This window comes from Chrysochloris asiatica, unplaced genomic scaffold (assembly GCF_000296735.1).
Source record: "Chrysochloris asiatica unplaced genomic scaffold, ChrAsi1.0 scaffold00014, whole genome shotgun sequence".
In the NCBI taxonomy this organism is placed as follows: Eukaryota; Metazoa; Chordata; class Mammalia; order Afrosoricida; family Chrysochloridae; genus Chrysochloris; species Chrysochloris asiatica.
In genome coordinates, this window is record NW_006408532.1 from 8,918,774 (window position 1) to 8,939,612 (window position 20,839).

At 49.5% G+C, this 20,839-nt stretch overlaps 1 protein-coding gene across 1 annotated transcript in view; it reads left to right on the forward strand.

The window, feature by feature from the left end:
• The first annotated feature begins 6 nt into the window (after window positions 1–6).
• Window positions 7–20,839, forward strand: part of PRRX2 (paired related homeobox 2) — a 60,494-nt gene continuing 39,661 nt past the window's right edge. Inside the window, exon 1 of the mRNA XM_006834863.1 lies at window positions 7–279. Coding sequence (XP_006834926.1) covers window positions 24–279 — 256 coding nt within the window. The 5' untranslated portion in view covers window positions 7–23. The remainder of the gene's footprint in view (window positions 280–20,839) is intronic.

Sequence of the window (20,839 nt, forward strand, 5' to 3'; positions counted from 1 at the left end):
GCCACCCCGGGCCGCTCGCGGGCATGGACAGCGCGACTGCTGCCGCCTTCGCCCTGGACAAGCCCGCACTGGGCCCCGGGCCGCCGCCGCCCGCGCTAGGGGCCGGCGACTGCGCCCAGGCGCGCAAGAACTTCACGGTGAGCCACCTTCTGGACCTGGAGGAGGTGGCAGCGGCCGGGAGACTGGCGGCGCGTCCGGCGGCCAGGGCGGAGGCGCGGGAGGGTGCGGCGCGGGAGCCGTCCGGGGGGAGCAGCGGCAGCGAGGCGGCGCCGCAGGACGGTGAGTTTGTAGGGGCGCGGACTGCGGGGACCAGGGTGCGGGATCACAGAGGTCGTGGGAACGGAAATGCTGGGCCGAAGGTGCGTGGGGCCGGAGTGGGCCGAGAGATGCTAGACCGGAGGGAGGCGCGGGCGCTCGGTCTGTTGGACCCCAGGGTAGGCGCGAAGTGAGCGGCTTGGAGGCTTCCCCACCAAGGGAGGGTCAGAGCAAACGCATTGGCAGGACCTCTCCGGGTTGCCGGCCCTGTTTCTGGCGTGAATGGCTGACCTCACAGCCACAGTCTGTCAGTGGGCTAGGCTGTTATTGACTGGGATTCTCAACTGGGAGATTCCGCAGATGTGTAACTCGCTACCACTGAGGGTGTGGGCCGCCTGTGTGTCCAGTCCTCACTTCACTCCCAAACAGCCCAGGAAGTGTGATTGTTGACATGTTACAGGTGAGGAAACCGAGACTTCAGAGAAGTACAGAGACTTGACACTGGTCACACAACTGGGGTTCAAAGTCTGTGCTCCCTTCAATCCCTACTAGGTGTTCTTTAGATCCATTCTTTGGCTGGAGTGGGGCGCCTGCTGCCCTCCCCCAATCTTATTCCCACAGAGCAGCTTTCCTAAACTCAGTGGCTTGAGCCTCCAGGCCCCTCCTCACCCTCTAAGGCTAAAGGTCATTAGGAAGGGGCTTTAAAAACAAACAGCCCTCCCAAGTGGCTTTCTTATAAAGTCACACAGAGTCCTAAGCCATTGGTAAGAAGTGTGGGGTGGTGGGGGAGGAAGGGGAGGCAGGAGAAGATGGAGATGAAGCAAAGGTCCTAGCCAGCCCTGGACAGGCTGTGTGTGTGTGTGTGTGTTGGGGGTGGTGGTGGCACAAAGTTTGGCAGTTCACCCTCATTCTGAAGAGAGGGTGGTACCCTACCCGAGCTGAAGAATCTCTCAAGAAACTTCTGCTCTATTCCTTAGTTCTGATTAACAGACTGGGCTTGGGGGGGGGGGAGGGGCTCTGTGACTTTTAAGAGTCACCCACCTGATTCCAGCAGCAGTCTTCCCATCACCCCTGAGCCCCCACCCCCACTCTGCACCAACTTCCAGGATTCAGGGGTGTCCAGCTGGCTACATGCCTCTGGTTTTCCAGGTGAGAGGAGGTACAAGAAAAGTTGAGTTGACTACAGCCTAGTCTGAAATTCTGTGTGTATTTGCAAGGCGCATGACTTCAAGAACGCTTGCCAGCCTGCAGTGCATCTGGTGGGGCTGTGCAGGGTTAAGGTGAAGGACCTGGCTCTATCATAGGGAATCACTGTAGCCAGCTAACTGGCATCCACTGCCTGCCAGCTCTGTGGACTTCCAATTCTCGTCACCCTCTGGAATGAGTAGGAAGTGGGCAGATGCATCTCTGGGAGTTGGGGTTTAGATCTCTGATAGGAAGGTGAGAAGAGTCTGGCTAGGGGTAAAATGGGGGTGCTCTCTGTTGCAAAAGGGAGATCCCACAAACTCTAGGTCAGTTGAGGAGTTCATGTCTCTTGGGAGGAGCAGCTGTAAGTCAACACCACCATCACTCCACCCCAGCGTAAGCAGAAGTCTTTATTTTACCTGGATACTTGGGGACCCTCTAGAGGGTGGGAAGAGAAGGAGGAACAAAGTGAAGGTGAAGGGAAAGAAGGAAGGGAGGAAAAAGAGAGAAGGGTGGAAGAGAAGAAAGGTGGGGCACAGACATGATGGAGAGAGACCAAGGTGTTCGGAGCCCTCGTTCCAGCCAGGGATGGGATGTCCACTTTTGCCCTGGTCTTCCCCACCCCATCCCTTCCAGGGAAACAGTGAAGGATATTGCTACGCTGGGACACAGTACAGAAGGTCTCTAAATGGAAGGTTTTCCTCAGGAATCGCAGGACAGCTAGTATGCGCTGAAACATGAGCATCTTCCCAGCTGCGCCACCTTCCATGAGAGCCTGTGAAACCCACAGCCTTACCCTGAACCCTGAGCACAAGCTTCAACAGACTGGAAACACCCAAGCATTTGTGTGTTTGGGACAAGGAACATGACGGAGCATAGGACCAGCGGGGATGGGACCTCAGGACAGCAGACTGTGTGCACCCAGGGCAGGTGTTTTCTCCTCATATGAGGGACGTGGGGCTGGCATCCCTGAGACACTCTCAGGCTGGCACTTGTCTTGGAAACCTCACCCAGCTCTCAGGAGGACCCAGGGGCCACCCAGACAAGCTCAGTGATCCTGGCCTCCAGGGAGATTTTTCTCCAGGCCTCAGCAAATTGAGAAAAATGTGGACAATTTGGAGAGTTTGTCACGATGCTAAAAAGTCCAATTTGAAGGCGTCTCCTGTGTTTGACATTATGTCTTTCTTATATATATATTTATGTTAAATCCCTTTTCTTTTATGAAATAATAGTGATGCTCAATGGAGACTGTCGTATTTTAATGCCCCTTACTTGGCAGTGGTTCGAGTCCACCAGCCGCTCTGTGGGAGAAAGATAAGGTTTTTTCCTGCTTCTGCAAAGATTTACATCAAAAAACTTATATAGGTTTGCTACAAGTTGGGACCAACTTGAAGGTACTTAACAACAACAATACTATGCCTATTCCTCATATTGGGGGAAAAAAATCACTAGTCCATGAAATCCAAAAGCTGTACGTGGAGTTAAACATCCCCCCATAGCTAACTGGAGAGCCTGCTGCTGACAGCATTTCCTAAAGAGGGAGATGGATACTTTGTGGCTGCCTCCCACCCCCCTGCATTGTGAAAGTTTCTCTTTTGGGTCTGGTCTGAAAGGCTGGGGAGAGGGAAGAGGATGCCTGCTAACTGTGGGTCCCCATGTCTAAAGTTTCCAAAGGTGGGAGAGGAGGAGCCTCCTGGTGAGCCCAGACCACATCACCTTGCCAAAGTGGATAAAACCAACCTTGGGGTGCAGAAGTCCATATCCCAGACATGTTCTTAAGCCCTGATTCCTTACAAAGGAACCCTGGCTCTTTGCAAGGATCTGGGCATGCTTAGAAGTGGCTCACCCTGTGGTGTCTGGGACCATTTTCTGAATCCAAAGAAAGAAACCAATACCAAAGAAATATGGGTTGCCCCCATTAGAGCAATAAAGATTCTTGGGGAAATGAATGCATTAGAACATTGATGATGGGTTTTCAACCTGCAAGGTTAACAGGCACAAAATTTAAGGAAAAAAATCTTTTGTTTTTGCAAAGTCACCCAGTAGACATAGCCTATTCCTGACAATGACTTTCCCAGACCAGGCTCCCCCCGGAACTGGCTGGGAAGACTGTGGCCTCATCAGTGACTCAGAACAAACTGGGGTCTCGGGTTCCTCCCAAATCAAACGCTGAGGTCTGAGCTGGGGCGCTGAGCTATGCCAAGCACGTTAGGAAAATAAACCCTTGTTTGCTGCCTTTGCGATGACTTACAACAAAAGAAACCACATTAATAACTGAGATTTTCTTTAAAGCATTCCCTCCTGTGGGCAGGGCGGAAACGGGGCCGGGCTGGTGGACACACTGTGAAAATAAACAAAGCCCCTGGAGCCAGGCAGGGTGACGCCCCCTGACCATTGTTCAGGGCTGGTACCTGTTTTGGAAAAGCCTAGGATTTGCTGCAGGCAGGATGGAGCAGATCCACTTCCCAGAGAACCGGGACACTGCATCTTTGGAGTCTAAGGTACAGGCCTAGTTGGGGCACCTGGAACCCCCCCAGAGTTGGGAGCTCCCACCTTCAAGGCAGCTGCTCTTTTAATGGAGGGGAGGGGAAGGGGAAAGAAAGTGAGTCTGGCTTGGAGAGTGGGACCTGCCCCTTCCCTGAGTTAATGATGGACACATGAGGCCACAGGGTCCAGAGTTTTAAGAGCCCATCAACCTGCGTTGATTCTAAAAGCGGGCAGCACTAGCCACTGGGCTACTGAGGAAGCTAGGCGGGGGTGGGGGGTGGGAGGAAGCCCTCAGTGGGAATCCAGGACTTTTTAAGAGGAGCTTGTTTTTCCTCCCTTTCTTCTTTTCTTCCCTTTTATCCCTTTCCTGGGGGTTGGGGGGAGGGGGGAGGAACAGAATCATCTGCAGTGAAGGAGCACTGGACTGGGAGTCAAGATACCCAGGTTCAGGTCCTAGCTTTTTCTACTCTTTCCATGTGTGACCTTGGACATGTCTTTTCCTCTCCCAAAGTCACATGGTTTCCTATCTGCTCAATGGGAAACATTGCATGGGTATTTGTGAGCCCCCTTCTGATTCTGCTTCATGATTTGACCCAGGCTTAGAAAAAGCCCATGGTGGGTCCCATGGACCCTCCAACAGGTAAGAGTGACTTTTGGCAGATGCCAGGGGCCAGTGAGAGTAGAGGGGTGATTGAGAAGCTGAAGCATGAGTGTGGAATCTGGGAGGTTTCCAGTTAGAGAACAACCAGGTCTTCCAGGGCCAGAGCTTGGATAATAATCTTCATACCTGGCTTTTTGGCAGAGGACTTGTTCTGTAGCTCATTGTTCATGGTTCCCAGGTCATCTTGCTTCTGAACCTGATGGTACATCTGGGTAAAGCTTGGAGGCCTGGTATAGGGACCTCAAACAGGCCAGGGCCCCCACAAGGATCTTTTCTTGTGGACAGAAGCTCAACAGGGCGGAAACAGTTACAATCAATTCCCAGAAAAGCCTAGAAACGGAACTTTGGAGCAGTAGTGATGGCATCTGCAAGTACATTGCTGGAGCCTGGAAATTGCCCTGGGGCCCAGTGTTGCCATTTGTGAAATGGGAATGAGGGGCAGAGGTGCCCCACATGGTGTGGTAAGGCCTGAGTGGATGTCAGGTGCCAAGCACTGTGCCTGGTGCATAGTAGGTGCTCAACAAAGAGTCTCCATTACAACTTATTGTGATGCTCACAGCAGCCCTGTGAATCAGGCGGAGGTGGTGATTATCCAGAGATGGAAAGCAATGTGCCTGGCTCTTACACCTAGGAAGGCAGAGGTGGGATTTCTTTCCAGTTCCCAAGTTCAGGCCTTTCTTCTACACAATGCAATTCAGCGCATGTGTTTGGGCTGAAGGAACAGAGCAGGGGGACCCTTGCCTGGTTACTAGGGAGACTCAGCCAAAGTCTGTTCAGGTCACTGAGTGGCAGAGGGAGATGACCCTTGAGGGGTGGCATGCAGTAGGACTGTTGGGATGGACACTGTGCACACGTCAGAATTTCTAAGTGGGTAGAAGAAACAGGAAGGAATGGTTTTCCATGGCTTGCCCCTGGCAGGGGTGTGAAATCAGAATGGACAAAGTAGAACTTGGGACACATTTGTGGTGTCCTAGACTTGAAGGGACAGCAGTTGACCCAGGACAGAAGTGGACTTTGGGGTAACCCAAGGTGGGGAGGTAGTGCATCCCTTGAACACATCATATGTTAGATATTAGAACCCAGCCAAGGCGTTGCCCTGGGGCTGTAGGTTCTGGGATGTGGTGAGAAAGATCAGTAATACTCACAGAGATGGAAACCAAGCTCTTGCTGTGTGCCTGGCAGGAGCTTCACATGTAGCATCCTGGGTAATCCTCCCATCAACTGTGTGAAGTGGGTTCTTTCATTATATTCATTTTATGGAAAGAGAAACTGAGGTTTAGAGAAGTTCCCACAGGATAGCCAGCCCAGACCTATCCTGTTCTATAGTGAAGCCAGCCCTGAAACTCTAGGAATGCTGGACACTGTGTGATCTGGGATGTCTACCTCCAGACAGACTTGGGCTGCATTCAGGGGACCTATGGGGGCAGCCAGGATTGGGACATCCTTTATAACCTCAGCAGGCTGGCAGTCTGGGAACTGACCTGCTTTGAGTGGGAAGGCATTGAAACTGCACAAGAATGATGGGCTCCTAACACCTGCTTCCCAGATCCAACCAGAATGACTTCACTCAGGGAGACTGTCCAGAGTCTCTGAGGAATGATGGTGAACAGTCCCCTTTGCCACCCCACTTTCTTTCATTCATTCTACAATCATTTCTGAGCACTGATTATGTGTTAGGCCATGTGCTCCCATGGCCTACCCTGAAGGCTCAGTGTCTAGCCCTGTGGTTTTCAGGCTTTCAGGTGTCAGCCATAGCGACATTTCCAGGAACTTAGAGGAACTAGCATAGAGTGGCCAGTTTTAAAATTTTGCCAAGAAAAGCCATTACTTACAATTATCATCCCATTGGCCCCATCCTTAAACTTAAGAATCTTTTAGTACCTTCATCCCAGAGTAAAGAGAGCTCTCAAAAATGACTCAATTTAGCTTAACAATAACAACAACAACAAAAACCCTCAGTAATTACCCCTACTTTTCTCATTCACAGCGGCTTGGGCTTGGTGAAAACTTGTTTGGGGGCTGGATTTAGGGGCCACGTGGTGTTTTGGACTTCCCAGTCTCACGCACACACATATACACACTCATGCTCCATCATACTGTAGTCAGAAACAACACCCAGCCCAAAATTTCAGGCCCAGACTCCCAGTAGGCAGGCAGTTTGTGAATGGACATAGATGTTCGGGTGTAGGTTAAGTGCCATCTGTGAGGTGTTGGGTAGCAGAAGCCATAGGAGCTTCATGTTCAGTGGAGGTTGGGCAAAGTTATCTCACCTGGTTTTCAGGAAGAAGGCCGCAGTGGGATTTGGAGCTCTAAGAGGAGGAAGAGAGAGAGATGGTGCCCCTTCATTGGGGCTAGCAGGTAGGGGATGTTTCGGCATGTTCCCCAGCATGGGGGTGGTGTGGAGGTGCCTGACCAGTCACAGCTGCCCAGGAAGAGGCAGTGGGTTTGCTGAGAGTAGCAGAGGTAGAGCCGGCTCTGGACAAAATCCAGGAAACAACAACTCTCAGGATTCCTGGGAAAAAAGGTTATTGATTCCCCAGTGACTCTTGTTGCTCTGTGCTCAAGCCCTCTTCTGAGCTTGGTGCCTTTTCCACATCTGGGAAGATTTTGCTCCAACTGGTTCTGAGGGCCTCCAGGATGACAAACCATAGGCTACCTGGGGCATCCATCAAGGGGACTTGTTGTTGTTGTTAGGTGCCATCAAGTCGGTACTGACTCATAGCAACCTTATTCACAGCAGAACGAAACACTGTCTGATCCTGGGCCAACCTCACTATCGTTGCCACGCTTGAGCCCATTGATGCTGCCACTTTGTCAGTCTATCTTGCTGGGGGTCTTCTGCTTTTTCTCTGACCCTCCATGATATCCCTCTCCAGTGACTAGTCCCTCTTGACAATAGGTCTGAAGTATGAGAGACGAAGTTTGGCCATCCTGACCTCCAAGGAGCACTCTGGCTGCACTTCTTCCAACACAGATCTGTTGGTTCTTTTGGCAGTCCATGGCACTTTCAATATTCTCCAATGCATCATATGCATCAATACTTCTACGGTCTTCCTTATTCACTGTCCAGCTTCCACATATATATGAGGTTATTGAAAATACCGTGACTTGGGTCAGGCGCACCTTAGTCTTCAAGCTGACGTCTTTGCTCTTCAACACTTTAAAAAGGTCTCATGCAGCAGATTGGCCTAATGCAGTATGTTGTTTGATTTCTTGACTGCTGCTTCCATGAGTGTTGATAGTTGATCCAAGAAGAATGAAGTCCTTAACAACTTCAATCATTTCTCCATTGATAAGAATGTTGTTTATTGGTCCAGTGGTGAGGATTTTTTGTTTTCTTTACATTGATATGTAATCCATAGTGAAGGCTGTGCTCTTTGATCTTCATTAGAAAATATTTTAAGTCTTCTTCACTTTCAGCAAGCAAGGTTGTATCATCTGCATATAGCAGGTTGTTAATGAGTCTTCCTCCAATGCCACATTTTTCTTCATAGAATCCATATAACCAAGGGGACTGAATGGTGGTATCTTGTACTATGTCCTATAAAATGGAGCAAGCTCTGGAAGGTATTATTTTGGGTCCCTCTTAGTGATTGGTTCTGTTTTTCTGTGTATGGGGTGGGCAGCCAAGACCTTTGGCTTTGGGGTAAGGGAAGTGGGAGGGGTTATAAAGGAGCAGGAGATGGAGAGACGCATGACGCAGAGCACGCATGATGCAGAGCACGAGAGGCTGGGACCTGGGAGTCCAAGAGACTGAGCAGTAGGCAGAGGGTTGCTCTGGAGATCGCAAACTTTAGAGAAGGTTGTGGATGTGGGATAATGAAAAGCACAGAGGAGAGGTCCCAGAGATTGGGAGATGAGGAAGCTTCCATATAGAATCTCTTTTCCCCAGAGCTGAGGGAGTGCCTCGGTTGCTTGAGGTTTAGCATCTGAGGGCTTGTCACCTCCAGTGAAGCTGCTGCCTGCAAGGCTCTAGACTGGTAGTCACCCAAGTCTACAATTCAGGACACATCCTGACCGAGCCTAGTGTGACCTCTTTGGACCATCTGTGTTGTCAAAGCGTGGCCTCAGGAACCATTGCATTCGAGGTATAGGAGGAGCTCGTTAAAATGCATGTTCTTAAGCTCTCTAGGATCCTGGTCTGGGCATCTGAATTTAACAGGACCCCCAGTGATTTTTATGTGCAGTAAAGGGTGAGAGCCTCCAAAGAACCTGCTTTCAAAGACTCCTTCCAGAGCAGACTCTGTCCTCTTTGGGGGATGGAGAGAGGAGGGCCAGTGTACAGGAGGGAGATGAAACTGCTCCAAGCCACATTGCCCCCAGCATCTCTCTTGACCTCACTGTCGCATCTAGGAGAGCACACACAGTTTATATTCACCATCCGGCAGCGTTCACTGAGTACCTGCTATGTACTGTCCAAGGCAACCCAAGGGGCTGAAATGAAGGGAGCACTGCCACAGGGGACCATTTCTGTCTCCCACCTCTTCTGCATCCTGACACCTCTCCAGCTGGGACTTGGAGGGGCAAGAGGAGAGGGGCAGAAACCTCATTGCTGAGTCTGGGGTCTTTGTCACTCCTGTCACTTAGAAAAGCTCCTTCAACATCCTACTAGCCTGTTCCTCTCTGTCACCAGGACACCCTGCATTAAAGTCAACAATGGAGCTGGTTAAAATGCATGTTCCTTGCTCACCTTGCAGCGCTCATCCAATTCACTCTACTGACCCCTCTCACAGGCTTGTCTGGAGTTGGGGATCCACTGCCCCTGAGGGCAGCCTCCTCTCTCCTAGTTTTGATCACCCGCTAGCCCCAGCCTCCCTTCCTGTCTTCCTTGGCCAGCCAGCCTCCCCCCACTGGCCTCTCTTCTTACTGTGGGCACAGACATTTACACACCAGAGACGGTGTTATTAAAAATGACATTTAACCAGAGCTGCAATTACCACGAGGATGGCTACAAACCTCGGAATCAAAGCAGGAGCTGCTGGGCGCGCCTGGCAGGGGCCTCGTGGCCTCCTCCTCTCTGCGCCAGAGCTCCGCGCAGGCCTCCCATATAAAACCCCTGCAGAACGCTGAGGTCTTGGAAGCGAGTGCACCTCCTTTCATTAGACTAACAAATAACACGTAACAGAAAACATCTGTTAACAACCGCCTCTAATGCTCTCAAGATGGTGCCTCAGGCTGCAGGTCCAGCTAGTAGGCAGCTGGGCCAAGGTGGGCTTAGGTTTTGGCTGCTCCCCCACTCACCCACCCAGAAGGGTGCAGGGCCCTTGGGAGTTGGTTGGCACCTCACCCTTGCTGTCCTGGGCCCCTTCCTGCACCCTGTGGGACTTGGGAGCCTCCTTCTCTACTTCGAATCCACCTCAGTCATCGACTCCTTGCTTCTTTCTGGATTGTTGTTGTTAGGTGCCATCTAGTCGGTTCCAACCAACTCATAATGACCTCATTCATAACAGAACGAAATACTGTCCAGTCTCCTGTGCCATGCTCAAAACATCATTAAGCTTGAGCCCATTGCGGCTGCCCATGTGCCAGTCCATCACGTTAAGGGTCTTCCTCTTTTTCACTAACCCACTACTTTACCTAGTATGATGTCCTTCTCCAGGGACGGGTCACTCCTGATAACATATTTGAAGTATGAGAGAGCAAGTCTCACCATCCTGGCATCTAAGGAACATTCTGGTTGTACTTCTTCCAACACAGATTTGTTTGTCCTTCTGGCAGCCCATGGTACTTGTAATCTTCTTCTCCAACACTATAATGCAAATGCATCAATTCTTCTGCATCTTCCTTATTCGTTGTCCAACTTTCACATGCATATGAGGCTATTGAAAGTACCATGGCTTGGGTCAGGCGCACCTTAGTCCTCAAACTGATGTCTTTGCTCTTGAACACTCTAAAGAGGTCTCGTGTACGGATTTGCCTAGTGTAATATGTTGTTTGGTTTCTTGACTGCTTCCGTAAGTGTTCCTAGTGGATCCAAGCAAAATGAAGTCTTTGGCAACTTCAATCTTTTCTCCATTTATCATGGTGTTATTTATTGGTCCCGTGGTGAGGACTTTTGTTTTTACAATGAAGAAAAAGGCTGTGGTCTTTGATCTTCATCAGTAAGTATTTTGAATCCTCTTCGCTTATAGCAAGCAAGGTTGTATCATCTTGCTGGTGGTAACCAGTAAATATGAGGGTCTGTTTGCAAGTAGATAGTGATCTGGATGTGAAACATAACAATTCTTCACTTTAGGGGCAGTATGGCCAAGAGCACAGGAACTCAGAGGCCAGGCCAAGCCCCCGACCAGCTGTGTGACCTTGGCAATTTTTTTTCTCTCTGAGCTTCTCATTCATCATATGAGGGATAAGAATTGTGCTCACTGGTCTTAAGGTGGTTTTAAAACTTTGATGAGATTATGGAAGCAGAGTGCTCAGCACGAGCACATGAAAAGTGCTCAGAAAGGACATCTATTATGATTACAGCTGAGGAAACTGAGGCTCAGAGAAGTAATGTGACTTGCCCACAGTCACACAGCACATGAAGCAGTGCAGTTTTGGAGCCTCAGAGCTGACACCTTTTCACTCATGACCGTGTGAAGTACAGAGACACAGTATTATGCTAAGGGTAGTAGATTTTTCACAAGTAGATCTGACACAGCTCCTGCCCTCAGAGTGCTTCCAGGTCTACAATCGATAGAAGGATGGGATGGGTTCAACTTGGAAAGAGAGCAGATTACCTTATTCTTAATGAGGCCAGGTAGCCTTTCAAAGTCCCCACTGCTAACGCTGTGGGTATGGAAAACAGAGGGGCCTCTGAATGCATACATCTTCCAGGGTGGGAGCAAGGAGCCCTGGATCCTTTTCCAGGTCCTAAATCATGACCCTTAAAGCTTAGAGGGGATGAACATCCATTCAAGTATAAATCTGGAAAAGGAAGAGCTGTGTATCAGACTAGAAAGTAAAATCCAGAAAAAAGATCCCAAAGTTGGAAAGAAAAACAGATTGGCACTTTATTCCCTGGTTTCCTTTATGATGAAGGCACAGAAAAGAGACCGTCCTGCCTTCCCCTAAGAGACTGGATGTGAAACTCCATGCATCCCTCTCCAAGATCCGCCTGCTCTTAAGTTCCAAGAAAACTGAGTGGAATTCATTCATTCATTGGCTCACTCATTGACTGTACATGGGTGTTGTCTTGAGACACTTTGCTGGAAGAACCCCAGTGAGCAGGCCACACCTGGTTCCTAACCTCATTGAGCTGAACCTAATGGCAAGTAATTCCCTGTTATCCAGCTCTTACCACCAGCCTGCTCCCAGCATTATCTTCATTGTACAGATGAGAAAACTGAGGCTCAAAAAGGCAGTGGCTTGTCCAAAGCTATCCAGAAAATATACATTGATCCCCAGAGCCCAAGTACAACACTGACACCCCATGCTGGGTTTCCGAATGGCCATGGAGCTCCCATGTCCTTTTGCTGATAAAGGCCCAGGCTCTGCCAGGGAAGCACTGCATCTCCCCATCTCCCTGGTTCTCAGCCTGTAACTTCAGCAGAGCCCTGAGGAAGGCCCTCTCTCTAGGCCCCACTTACCCAGAACACACCTGTGTTGACCCTGGCCCAGGTCTCCCCCAGGCAGGGGCCTCTGTGATGGAAGGGCCTGAGTGGGGATGTAAGCCAGGGAGGGGTTCCTGCCTTTGGGCATCTTGTGTTTCAGAGAGACATCATGTTTTCATTGGAAGGCCGGCCACCTTGCCACCACATCCCCCCAAGCGAGGAGTATGTCAGGGATAGAAGAGGGAAATTGCTGGAGACAAGAAGTAAAAACGGACTACTTTGGTTTCACTGTGAAGGGAGAAAAAAACAAAAAACGGGCAAAGATCTAGTGCTGACTGAAAGTGGGGCTGTTGTTTAAAGAAAACGCTGTTGCAGAAAATTCAGGGTTGGGCAAACTGTGTTCAAAGGGGAGCTGCCTTCTTAAGGGACTGACTTCGCTCACTCTCTAGGGAGTGGTGGTGGAGGCATCCTGAGATTCCTTCCTTCCACAGTGTTTGTTGAGCATGTACTTTGTGCCAGGCCTTGTGCAGGTGTGGTCCCTACTACAAAGGAGACATCTGGGCTGGTATGAGAACAGATCATGGGACCCAACCTGGTCCAGAGGTTCAGGAAAGGCTGCTGGAGGAGGTACCTAGAGGGTGAATTGGAGTTAGCCAGAAGAAAAGGGGAGGGGGCCAAGATGAAGGGAGCAACAGATGCAAAGGCTCAGAGATAGAAAAGAACTTGGCTTAGTCCAGCAATGATGACGTGGGAGGAAGCAAAATCTGGTTCCATATTGGTGTAGTGTTTTCTATTTTGTTTTGTTTTTTACATTAAGAGGGTAGAGTGCTTTCTATGAGTCTTGGTGATTGTAAAGGATCAAGGAGCCTCCAGGTTTTCCTCAGTGGCTCTCGTGGTAAACACGTGTTACCCAACAGCAGGGGAAGTGAGTGACTGACTTGGAATAGAACTTGAGTCCTGGTTGTCCTGAGCCCCCTGGGCTGCTCTGACTCCTACAGTTGTGAATGGTAGGTAGCCCCATCTGACCCTGAGAGCCCAGAACTTGAATTGGGAAGGATCAAGAAACTATTGGGACCTAGAGCCAGCATTGGACTCACCAATCCACCATCTACAGGGAGGTTGTCAATCAGGGGGCAGAAGAGGTGTGAGAAGAGAGGGAACTGAGCAGCTAGTGCAGATGATGTCACCCACCCAATACCAGGGACCCCAATACTTTGAGAATAGGGGCTGCCAAGCAGAAATCCAAGCTACTCCTTGACCCATACAGGCAAGGTCCATCCTAGACCAGATATCCCTTGTTTCCCAGCACAGTGAACTGGAGAGTTGACCCCAGGGAGCCCTAGGGAGTCCCTACCAGCATGAGACCATCCCCTTCTCAGAGGCAGGATATGCTGCTCTCAGGCTCTCCAGCTCTCTGTGCCCCTCAGCAGGACCTAAACCCTTCTGCCCTGACCCCACAGGCCAGCCCTGCCTGGTGACCCAGGGTCCCTCATCTGGAGAGCAACTTTGGTTGACTGCCGCCCTGGCCTGCTTGCCGGCTGGGACTGACTGCTGCTCCCGTGCAGAATGCGGCATTTGCTTTATTTTACATGGCACTAATTGCAACCATGTATAATTTCTTGACAAATACCATCTATAAAACACAACACAACTATTTTTATAAAGTGGTGTTTGAGGTTAAGAAACTCAAATTAGAGATTAATTGCAACTTCTAGACGGTCTACAGATAAAATGGTTTGGGGAGGAAGACAGATATTTCAGTATACTCCCATAGAGTTTTCAGATGAATTCTCATTGCACGTCTAGGACACACATATTCACACAAGCACATGCGCACATGCATGCGCAACCAGACCCTGGACTCTGGCAAAGCTGCCTTAGATGTGGTGGTTGCACTTGTGGGAATGCTGATTCTGATACTGGCTTCCTGCTCTATCCAGAGCCCTGATGTCTGAGCTGCCAGCAGAGGCATGTGCCATAATGATCAAGTAGACCTGGGGTTTGTGGAAGCAGATGGCAGAGGGGAATGCATGGAGCTTGGGGCTTAAGAAAAGTGAACATACAGAATTACCTCCATCGGGTGCCAGTTCCTGAGGCTTCACCCAAAACCCTCCCCTCCCTCCACCTCTCAAAACCAGAACCAGATGGAAGTCTAAATGAATAATGGGTCTGAGGACAGAGCGGGCGACATGGGACAGGAGCTCCAGTCAGGGAGTGGGGGGAGGGAAGGAGGAGAGGCCCCCAGAGGTCAGCTCAGAGCCCACTGCAGAGGAGCCTCACGGCTGTGGGTCTTACCAGCAGTTTCCTGGGGAATGTGGGTGAATATTTGCTACTTTCTTCAAAATTGGGAACAACAGCAGTTATCGGACAGCAGTGATTTCTGCCTTCCCACAGGGACAAGCGGTCCCTGACGAGGAGGCATGGGTCCTATCAGGAGGGTGGCAGCTCCAGGAAATTCATGGTCAAGCAAGGAGAATACCAGGGAACTGGTGTGCCTGAGAGGCCCCAGAGAGGGGAGGTCTAGGGCAGGGCTGGAGTCTGGCTTTGTCTGCAGTAATGAGTCAGTTCAGGCAAAGAGGCTTCACCTCTTTGAACCTGTTCTTTCATCTATAAAGTGGGAATAATGATAACACCTACATCACAGGTGTGAATTGTAGATGCTCTGTGAGCGGGCCAGCACACTGGACCAGCTGCTGCTGGTATGATCATTGCTATTATTACTGTTATTGCTATTATTAGCCACTCAGGTGTGGGTCCTTGAGCCAGGCAGGGCTGAGGACTCAGCCATACCCTTGAAAGCTACTGGTCCCCAGGGAACTTCCTCTCCCCAGAATGGCAAGGGGAATTGTCAAACCCAAACTAGCTCCATATTAAGGCAAAAACTTGATCCCGCCACCCCAGCCCTACCCAGTGCAGTGAGGGGTGTGTTCTTTCTCTTTGTCTGTTGGCATCGCTCTGGGAGGGGTGGGGTGCAGATGGTGTCTCCACCCCTCTCTCAGCAGTAGCAGTGCCCCACCCTGGGGGGCTGCTAGAGTATCTTCAGCCCCTCCCAGGCTTTGGCACAGAAGACACACAAAAGCCTGAGCCACCAGAGCAGGGTTGGGAACAGCCCCAAGGGAGGGACTCTGCCTTCAGGGTTTCCAGGTCTGCCAAAGAGATCTCTCCTCCATTGGCTATGCCTGTGCCTGCCCTGCCCCCATCAAGTCCACAGGGACTCCCGTCATAGCAATAGAATATCTTCCCCCACTTAGAAGGCCCTCACTATAGACAAAGTACGTGACACTTAGGGCCTCTTGCTTCTTTATAGAAAGGTACTGAAATTTCCATTTTACAGATAAGGAGCTGAGGCCCCATCATTCATTCAGCGTCTATTCCTAAACTCCTGCTGGTGTTGGGCAGACATCCACCACTGTCCTTAGGGAGCTTTCAGGTGACAGGCAACAGGCCATTTATGGATCGTGACACAGACAAACAATTGCAGTGCTGAAGTACCACCAAGGAGCAGCATAGGGGGTAGGTCACCAGGCCAAGGCTACACAGCCACACCAGGCAGAGGTAGGATGCAAACCCAGGTTGGGCTAACCTAACCCTGATCTCTACTGTGCAAAGCTGTGGTTAACAGGATCCCAAGTTATTTGGGAGAGGGACCCATGACCAGCCCATATGACAGGTGTGGGACTGTGTGCAGAGGAGGGAGCACTCCAGAAGTGGGTCCTCAAGTCTGTATGGCATCGTGCTAAGGGTATACTGGGGATGAGAGGGTTCCAGAGTGGGAGGACACACTCTTTTAATTCTGTCAGGCCAAGGACAAGGTGCAGGACAGCTAGGGCTGGGTGATGTGCCAATCAGGACTGTCACCTGCAAGGAATATAAAAACAGCCCCAGTGAGCTGAAACAAAGCTAAGATGTATTGATGCAGATCTGAAATATGCAGAGTAGACTTCAAGCACAGCTGTGTCCTGGGTTTTCTCGCTCTAACTTTTGACTCTTGGCTCCACCCTCCTTCACCCTAGGCTCTGTTCTCCAAAAGTCTCACCCCTCACATTCATTGTACTGTTGTTGTTGTTAAGTGCCTTCGGGTTAGTTCCAACTCACAGCAACCCTGTATAGGGTTTCCGAGGAACAGCTGGTGGGTTTGAACTGCTGACCTTGTGGTTCATAGTCCAATGGTTTCAAAAAGTTTGTGGAAAAAATTCCATTATCTTTCAATTCCATTTTTCTATAAACGTTTTGAAACCCCCTCTTGTGGTTTAATGCGCTGGACTGCAACGTCAGTTTGAACTGCAAGGTTGGTGGTTCAAGCTCACCAGCTGAACCCTCTTCAGGGTCACTATGAGTTGGAACCAACTTGCTGGCAGTTAACAACAACAGCAAAAAGCAACAAAGGCTTAGAAGGGTCAAGTAACTTTCCCAAGATCACCTAGCTTACTAGTGAGTAGAGGAGCAGCAGAGCGAGGCTTCATTCCAGGCCTTCTGTCTTAATCGTGACCCTCCAAGCAGCCATTTGCCACACAGGATGCCTGGGCAGCAGGGCCTGAGGCCACCCTTGTGCTATCTTGGCTCTTATTCACCAGCTTGGACAGCTGAACCACAGAAACCCTGCATTGTCTTCCTGATTTGGGGACTTCCATCTGCCCAGTGATGGATACTGTGAGTCCATCCACACAGAATCTGAGTGGTCTCTGCCCAGAGAAGGTGTGAAGGTGGCTTAAAAAGGAGCTATCACCACCTTGCTGGACATTGACCAAAAGCCCAGAAGGGCTGTCTATGCTGGGGGAACTGAGCTGGTTGAAGCCTTCTGAACCCACGGCCCCTTCCAGTGGTAACCCCCTTGTCATGTTATATCCAACACAAGAGCAAACCCTTTACCCATGACCACACAGAGTCTTGGTTGTCCAGATGACATGCCATCAATGTGGTCAGCCATTCATTAACTGTTTATTCATTTTACTTGCTGCAGCCTTTGCATTTTGGAACCAAATTTTTAAAACTGTCTTTCAGATCTTTCAGGAGCCTTTGAAAAGCTCACTGGGTCTTAGGCATTGTATTCCTGAAGGCTAAATGGCCCTTGGTGGTGAGTCATTTATTCATTCCTTCACTCTTCCTTCCTTCCATCCATCCATCCATCCATGCATCCAGTGTTTGCTGAGCACCTATCATGTGCCAGGCACTATTCTTTCTGAGGCATGCATGCCCTGAAAAGGGGACAGAGAGAGCTAGATGTTACAGTACAGTCAAATTCTGTCAGTGAAGTGAAGTGACCAGAGGAGGTGAACAGTTCCCAAGACTTTCTGGGGCATTGATAAGAGGGTCCCCACAGGAAGTGATGTCTAAGATGGGAGGCGAAGATTTAGTGAAGACGTGGGAAAAGTATTACAGCCAGAGGGAACATCATGTGCAAAGACAAGACGTGATAGGGAATCCATGGTGTCAAGGACCAAAGGGAAGGCCAATGTGGCTGGCAGGAGACTTGTGGGGTGCAGGGGAGATGGAGGGAAACTGGACTCTGGTCTGGTGCATTGGGATCTTCTCTGAGTCTTGCTCAGAACCAGGGTCTGAACTAGAGTGAGGCATATGAGGCACTAGATTTTTCTAGGATGCCAAATTTAAGGAGGCACAGACTGTTTTGATCAATGCTCGAGATGTGTGCCTCCTTAACTCAGCAGCCTAGGTTAGCGGCTGCTCAGAACTGATGTCCCTGCTCCATTGGAGCCTCTAGAATTTACCTTCATAGTCAGTTGCTTTCCTCCGCTTTGGAAAAAATGCTAGCATTCAAATTTTTGAGTGAGGAGACCTTTGTAGGGCCAGAGGGGATTGTTTCTGCAGAATGCTAATGAAATCAGAAGCACACAGGTAGGGGCCAGGCCTGGGTTAGAGGTGAATTAAGCAAATATGTCTGATCTGCTGTAGACTCTTTTCCATATTTGATTAGGGCTCTGCAGAGTGGAGTGGGGAGGGTACCATTGGGGTGGGCAGGGCTGCTTCTTCAGCTGACCTCCTTGGAGTCTCAGTGGAGTGGGCAGCCTTGGTCATTTAGTGACCCAGTGTGGAAAGGGCAAAAGTGGGCCCCAGCTTGGCAGGTGTTCTGGCTCCTACAGCCCACCCCCTCTGGGCAGGTGAGGGTCTATGCAGGGCCAGCTTGTCAACCATAATGATGCTGTGTCTCTTGATCACCTTTCTGGCATCATCTCACAGAATCTGCACAGCAGTCGGCTGACGACTTACTCTCCAGACAAGGAAACTGAGGCAGAGGAATGAAGCAACTTGCCCATGGTCACAGAGTCAGGGAGCCCTTATAATGTGCTTGACCCATTATAACAACCTGGTGGGTATGGAGTATTGTACCCACCTGAGGTTTGGGGGACAGAGAGGTAGGACAGATAGAGTCTGCCCAGGGGATAGATTCTGACTCAAATTCCAGCTGGGTGACTTTGGATGGGTCACAGCAACTCTCTGAGTCTCTGTTTCTCCATTTATAAAGCCAATTAATGTCAATACCCACATGGCACATTTACTAAGGGTAGATGGGAAAGGTCGTTGAGGGGGGTTGTTCAAAGAGGCGCCGTGGGCCCTGGCTCCACATGGGGGCATTGACCATGACCATCCCCCTCATTCCCATTGCACCTTCAATCACCAACACACACAATAACATGCCAGTCTCATATTTTCCCCAAGAAGCATCATTAATGTCAAGGCAAAGGAGAAAGGCCAGGAAGGCTCATTGAGTGTGTATTTTTGCTGCTCTGTCAAGGTACTAAGCCTAAAGGTTCCTGAAACTGGGAACTCACAGTCTGGTGTTCCCTGAGCAGAGGATTAAAACTAAGAGCCAGTGTGAGAAGGCTGGAGCAGACAAGAGCACAGAAATCTAGACATCAGGAGAGGAGGTCTTTTTAAGTGGGGTCTTAAATGATGAGTAGAAGCTGTTTTTATTTTTGTCCTCTTCAACTGTTCATGTCATGCCATCATCTGGCTGTGAAGCTTTGGGCCTGGCATTCCCTACTCTTTGGTTGTAAATTTTTCCTTTATAGAATGGAATGGAAAGTGCCTGCTTTGCTGGGAGAGTCTGAAAGTAAGGGGTGTGAGGGTCTCCGGAGAAGGAGGTAAAGTTTCCATGTTGGTGTTTGTAGACAGACCTGGTGCCATGGCACAGGGAGATATTCTTGTGCCCCCTCAACAGGCTCCAACCTCCTCTCCAATTCTCTCATCTTTCAAACTTTCTTCCCTCCTTGACTACCAGCTCTTCTCTGAGCTCTCTTGTGTCTTCATTAATAAGCCAGCCTGCTTGAGTTTGAATCCTAACCCTGCCACTGGCTGGCTACATGAACTTGGGCAAGCCCTCATCCTCTCTGGGCCTTGGTTTCCTAATTTGTTAAGGGGAAATAAAGGGCAGTGCGTATTTCTCAAAGCAGTGGAAGACTTCAGAACTGATGCAGTTAGTGAGGTATGTGAACACAGGAATTACTCCTCATGTCTTAGTGGAACTCAGCATCATCTCCCAGCCTCCCATCCTGTACCACACTGTAGTAAGTTATCTGAGCTGTATCACCTGTAACAATCCTGTAGTAGGTTTCCAATGAAGAAGCTGGGGATGATTTTGGAAAAACAATCTGTAACCATAGAGCTGGAATTTGACTCCATTTCTGTCTAATGCCCCAAGATCATGCATTTGGTATTGTTGGTGATAGCCCTCTACCCTGGCTGCAGACTAGCGTTAACTGGAGAGCTTTTACCCCAACCTGTGAAATAGACTCTCTGGGGAATTAGGCAGCTTCAGTTTTTAAAATGTCATCCCTATAGCCCTATCAGCAATTGCGATGTGTAGTCACTTAGCCCACTTTCCTACTCAGGTCCTCTGATGATAGGAGTAAATGCTGCTGCAGATTTTGATCTCTCTTCAGCAGGACTTTTAAAGAATCCTGGTGGCACAATGTGTAAAGTACTCATCTGTTAACCAAAGCCCTGGTGATATGCTCCTAGACAGATGACAGCCTAGAAAACTCTGTAGGGCAGTTAATCTCTCACATGAGATTTCTATGAGGGGAAATTCGCTTCAGTGGCACACTACAACACTGACAGTGGACACGCTTTTTTAAAAAGCTTTTATTGTGCACTGAGTGATAGTTTACATGGGAAAACATTGGTTTTGCACTCATCCTATCATATTTGGTTTCACTGCAATGATTACAATCCCCTCCATGCATCATCATCTAACAGTATTTGCTTCTATTACTTCTATTTTTTTTTTTATGTACACAAAAACACTCAGAAATATATAATCATTTAAACAACCAAAGGGTGCATTCTTCAAGCCTTCTTCCTGGCTACCAGCACAGGTTTTCTCTTTCCGTGAGTCTAGAGTCCTCAACAGCTCTATCTCTCCATGCCTTCATCTCTGCCTCTATCTCTGCTGTCCCTGCCTTGTCTGGTCAGGGTCCTGTGAAATATTCTGCTCATGCTCTTCTCCTTTGATGGTCCTTGGGTCCTCTATTCCTGGAATGCAAGATTAACTACTCCTCCCTTTATGTTACAAAATTTCTACCTTTACAATTGTGACAATCGCAATTAGTCATGATAACAATTACTCACTATTGAATCAAAAGAATCCTATCTCCATCTCCTTTCATCAGACCCATCTAGACAAGATGAAAACTATTCAGTGGGGATTCTACCTTCCCCATCCCCCTCTGAAACTAACTCCCTCTTGAAAACTTGTAAGCCA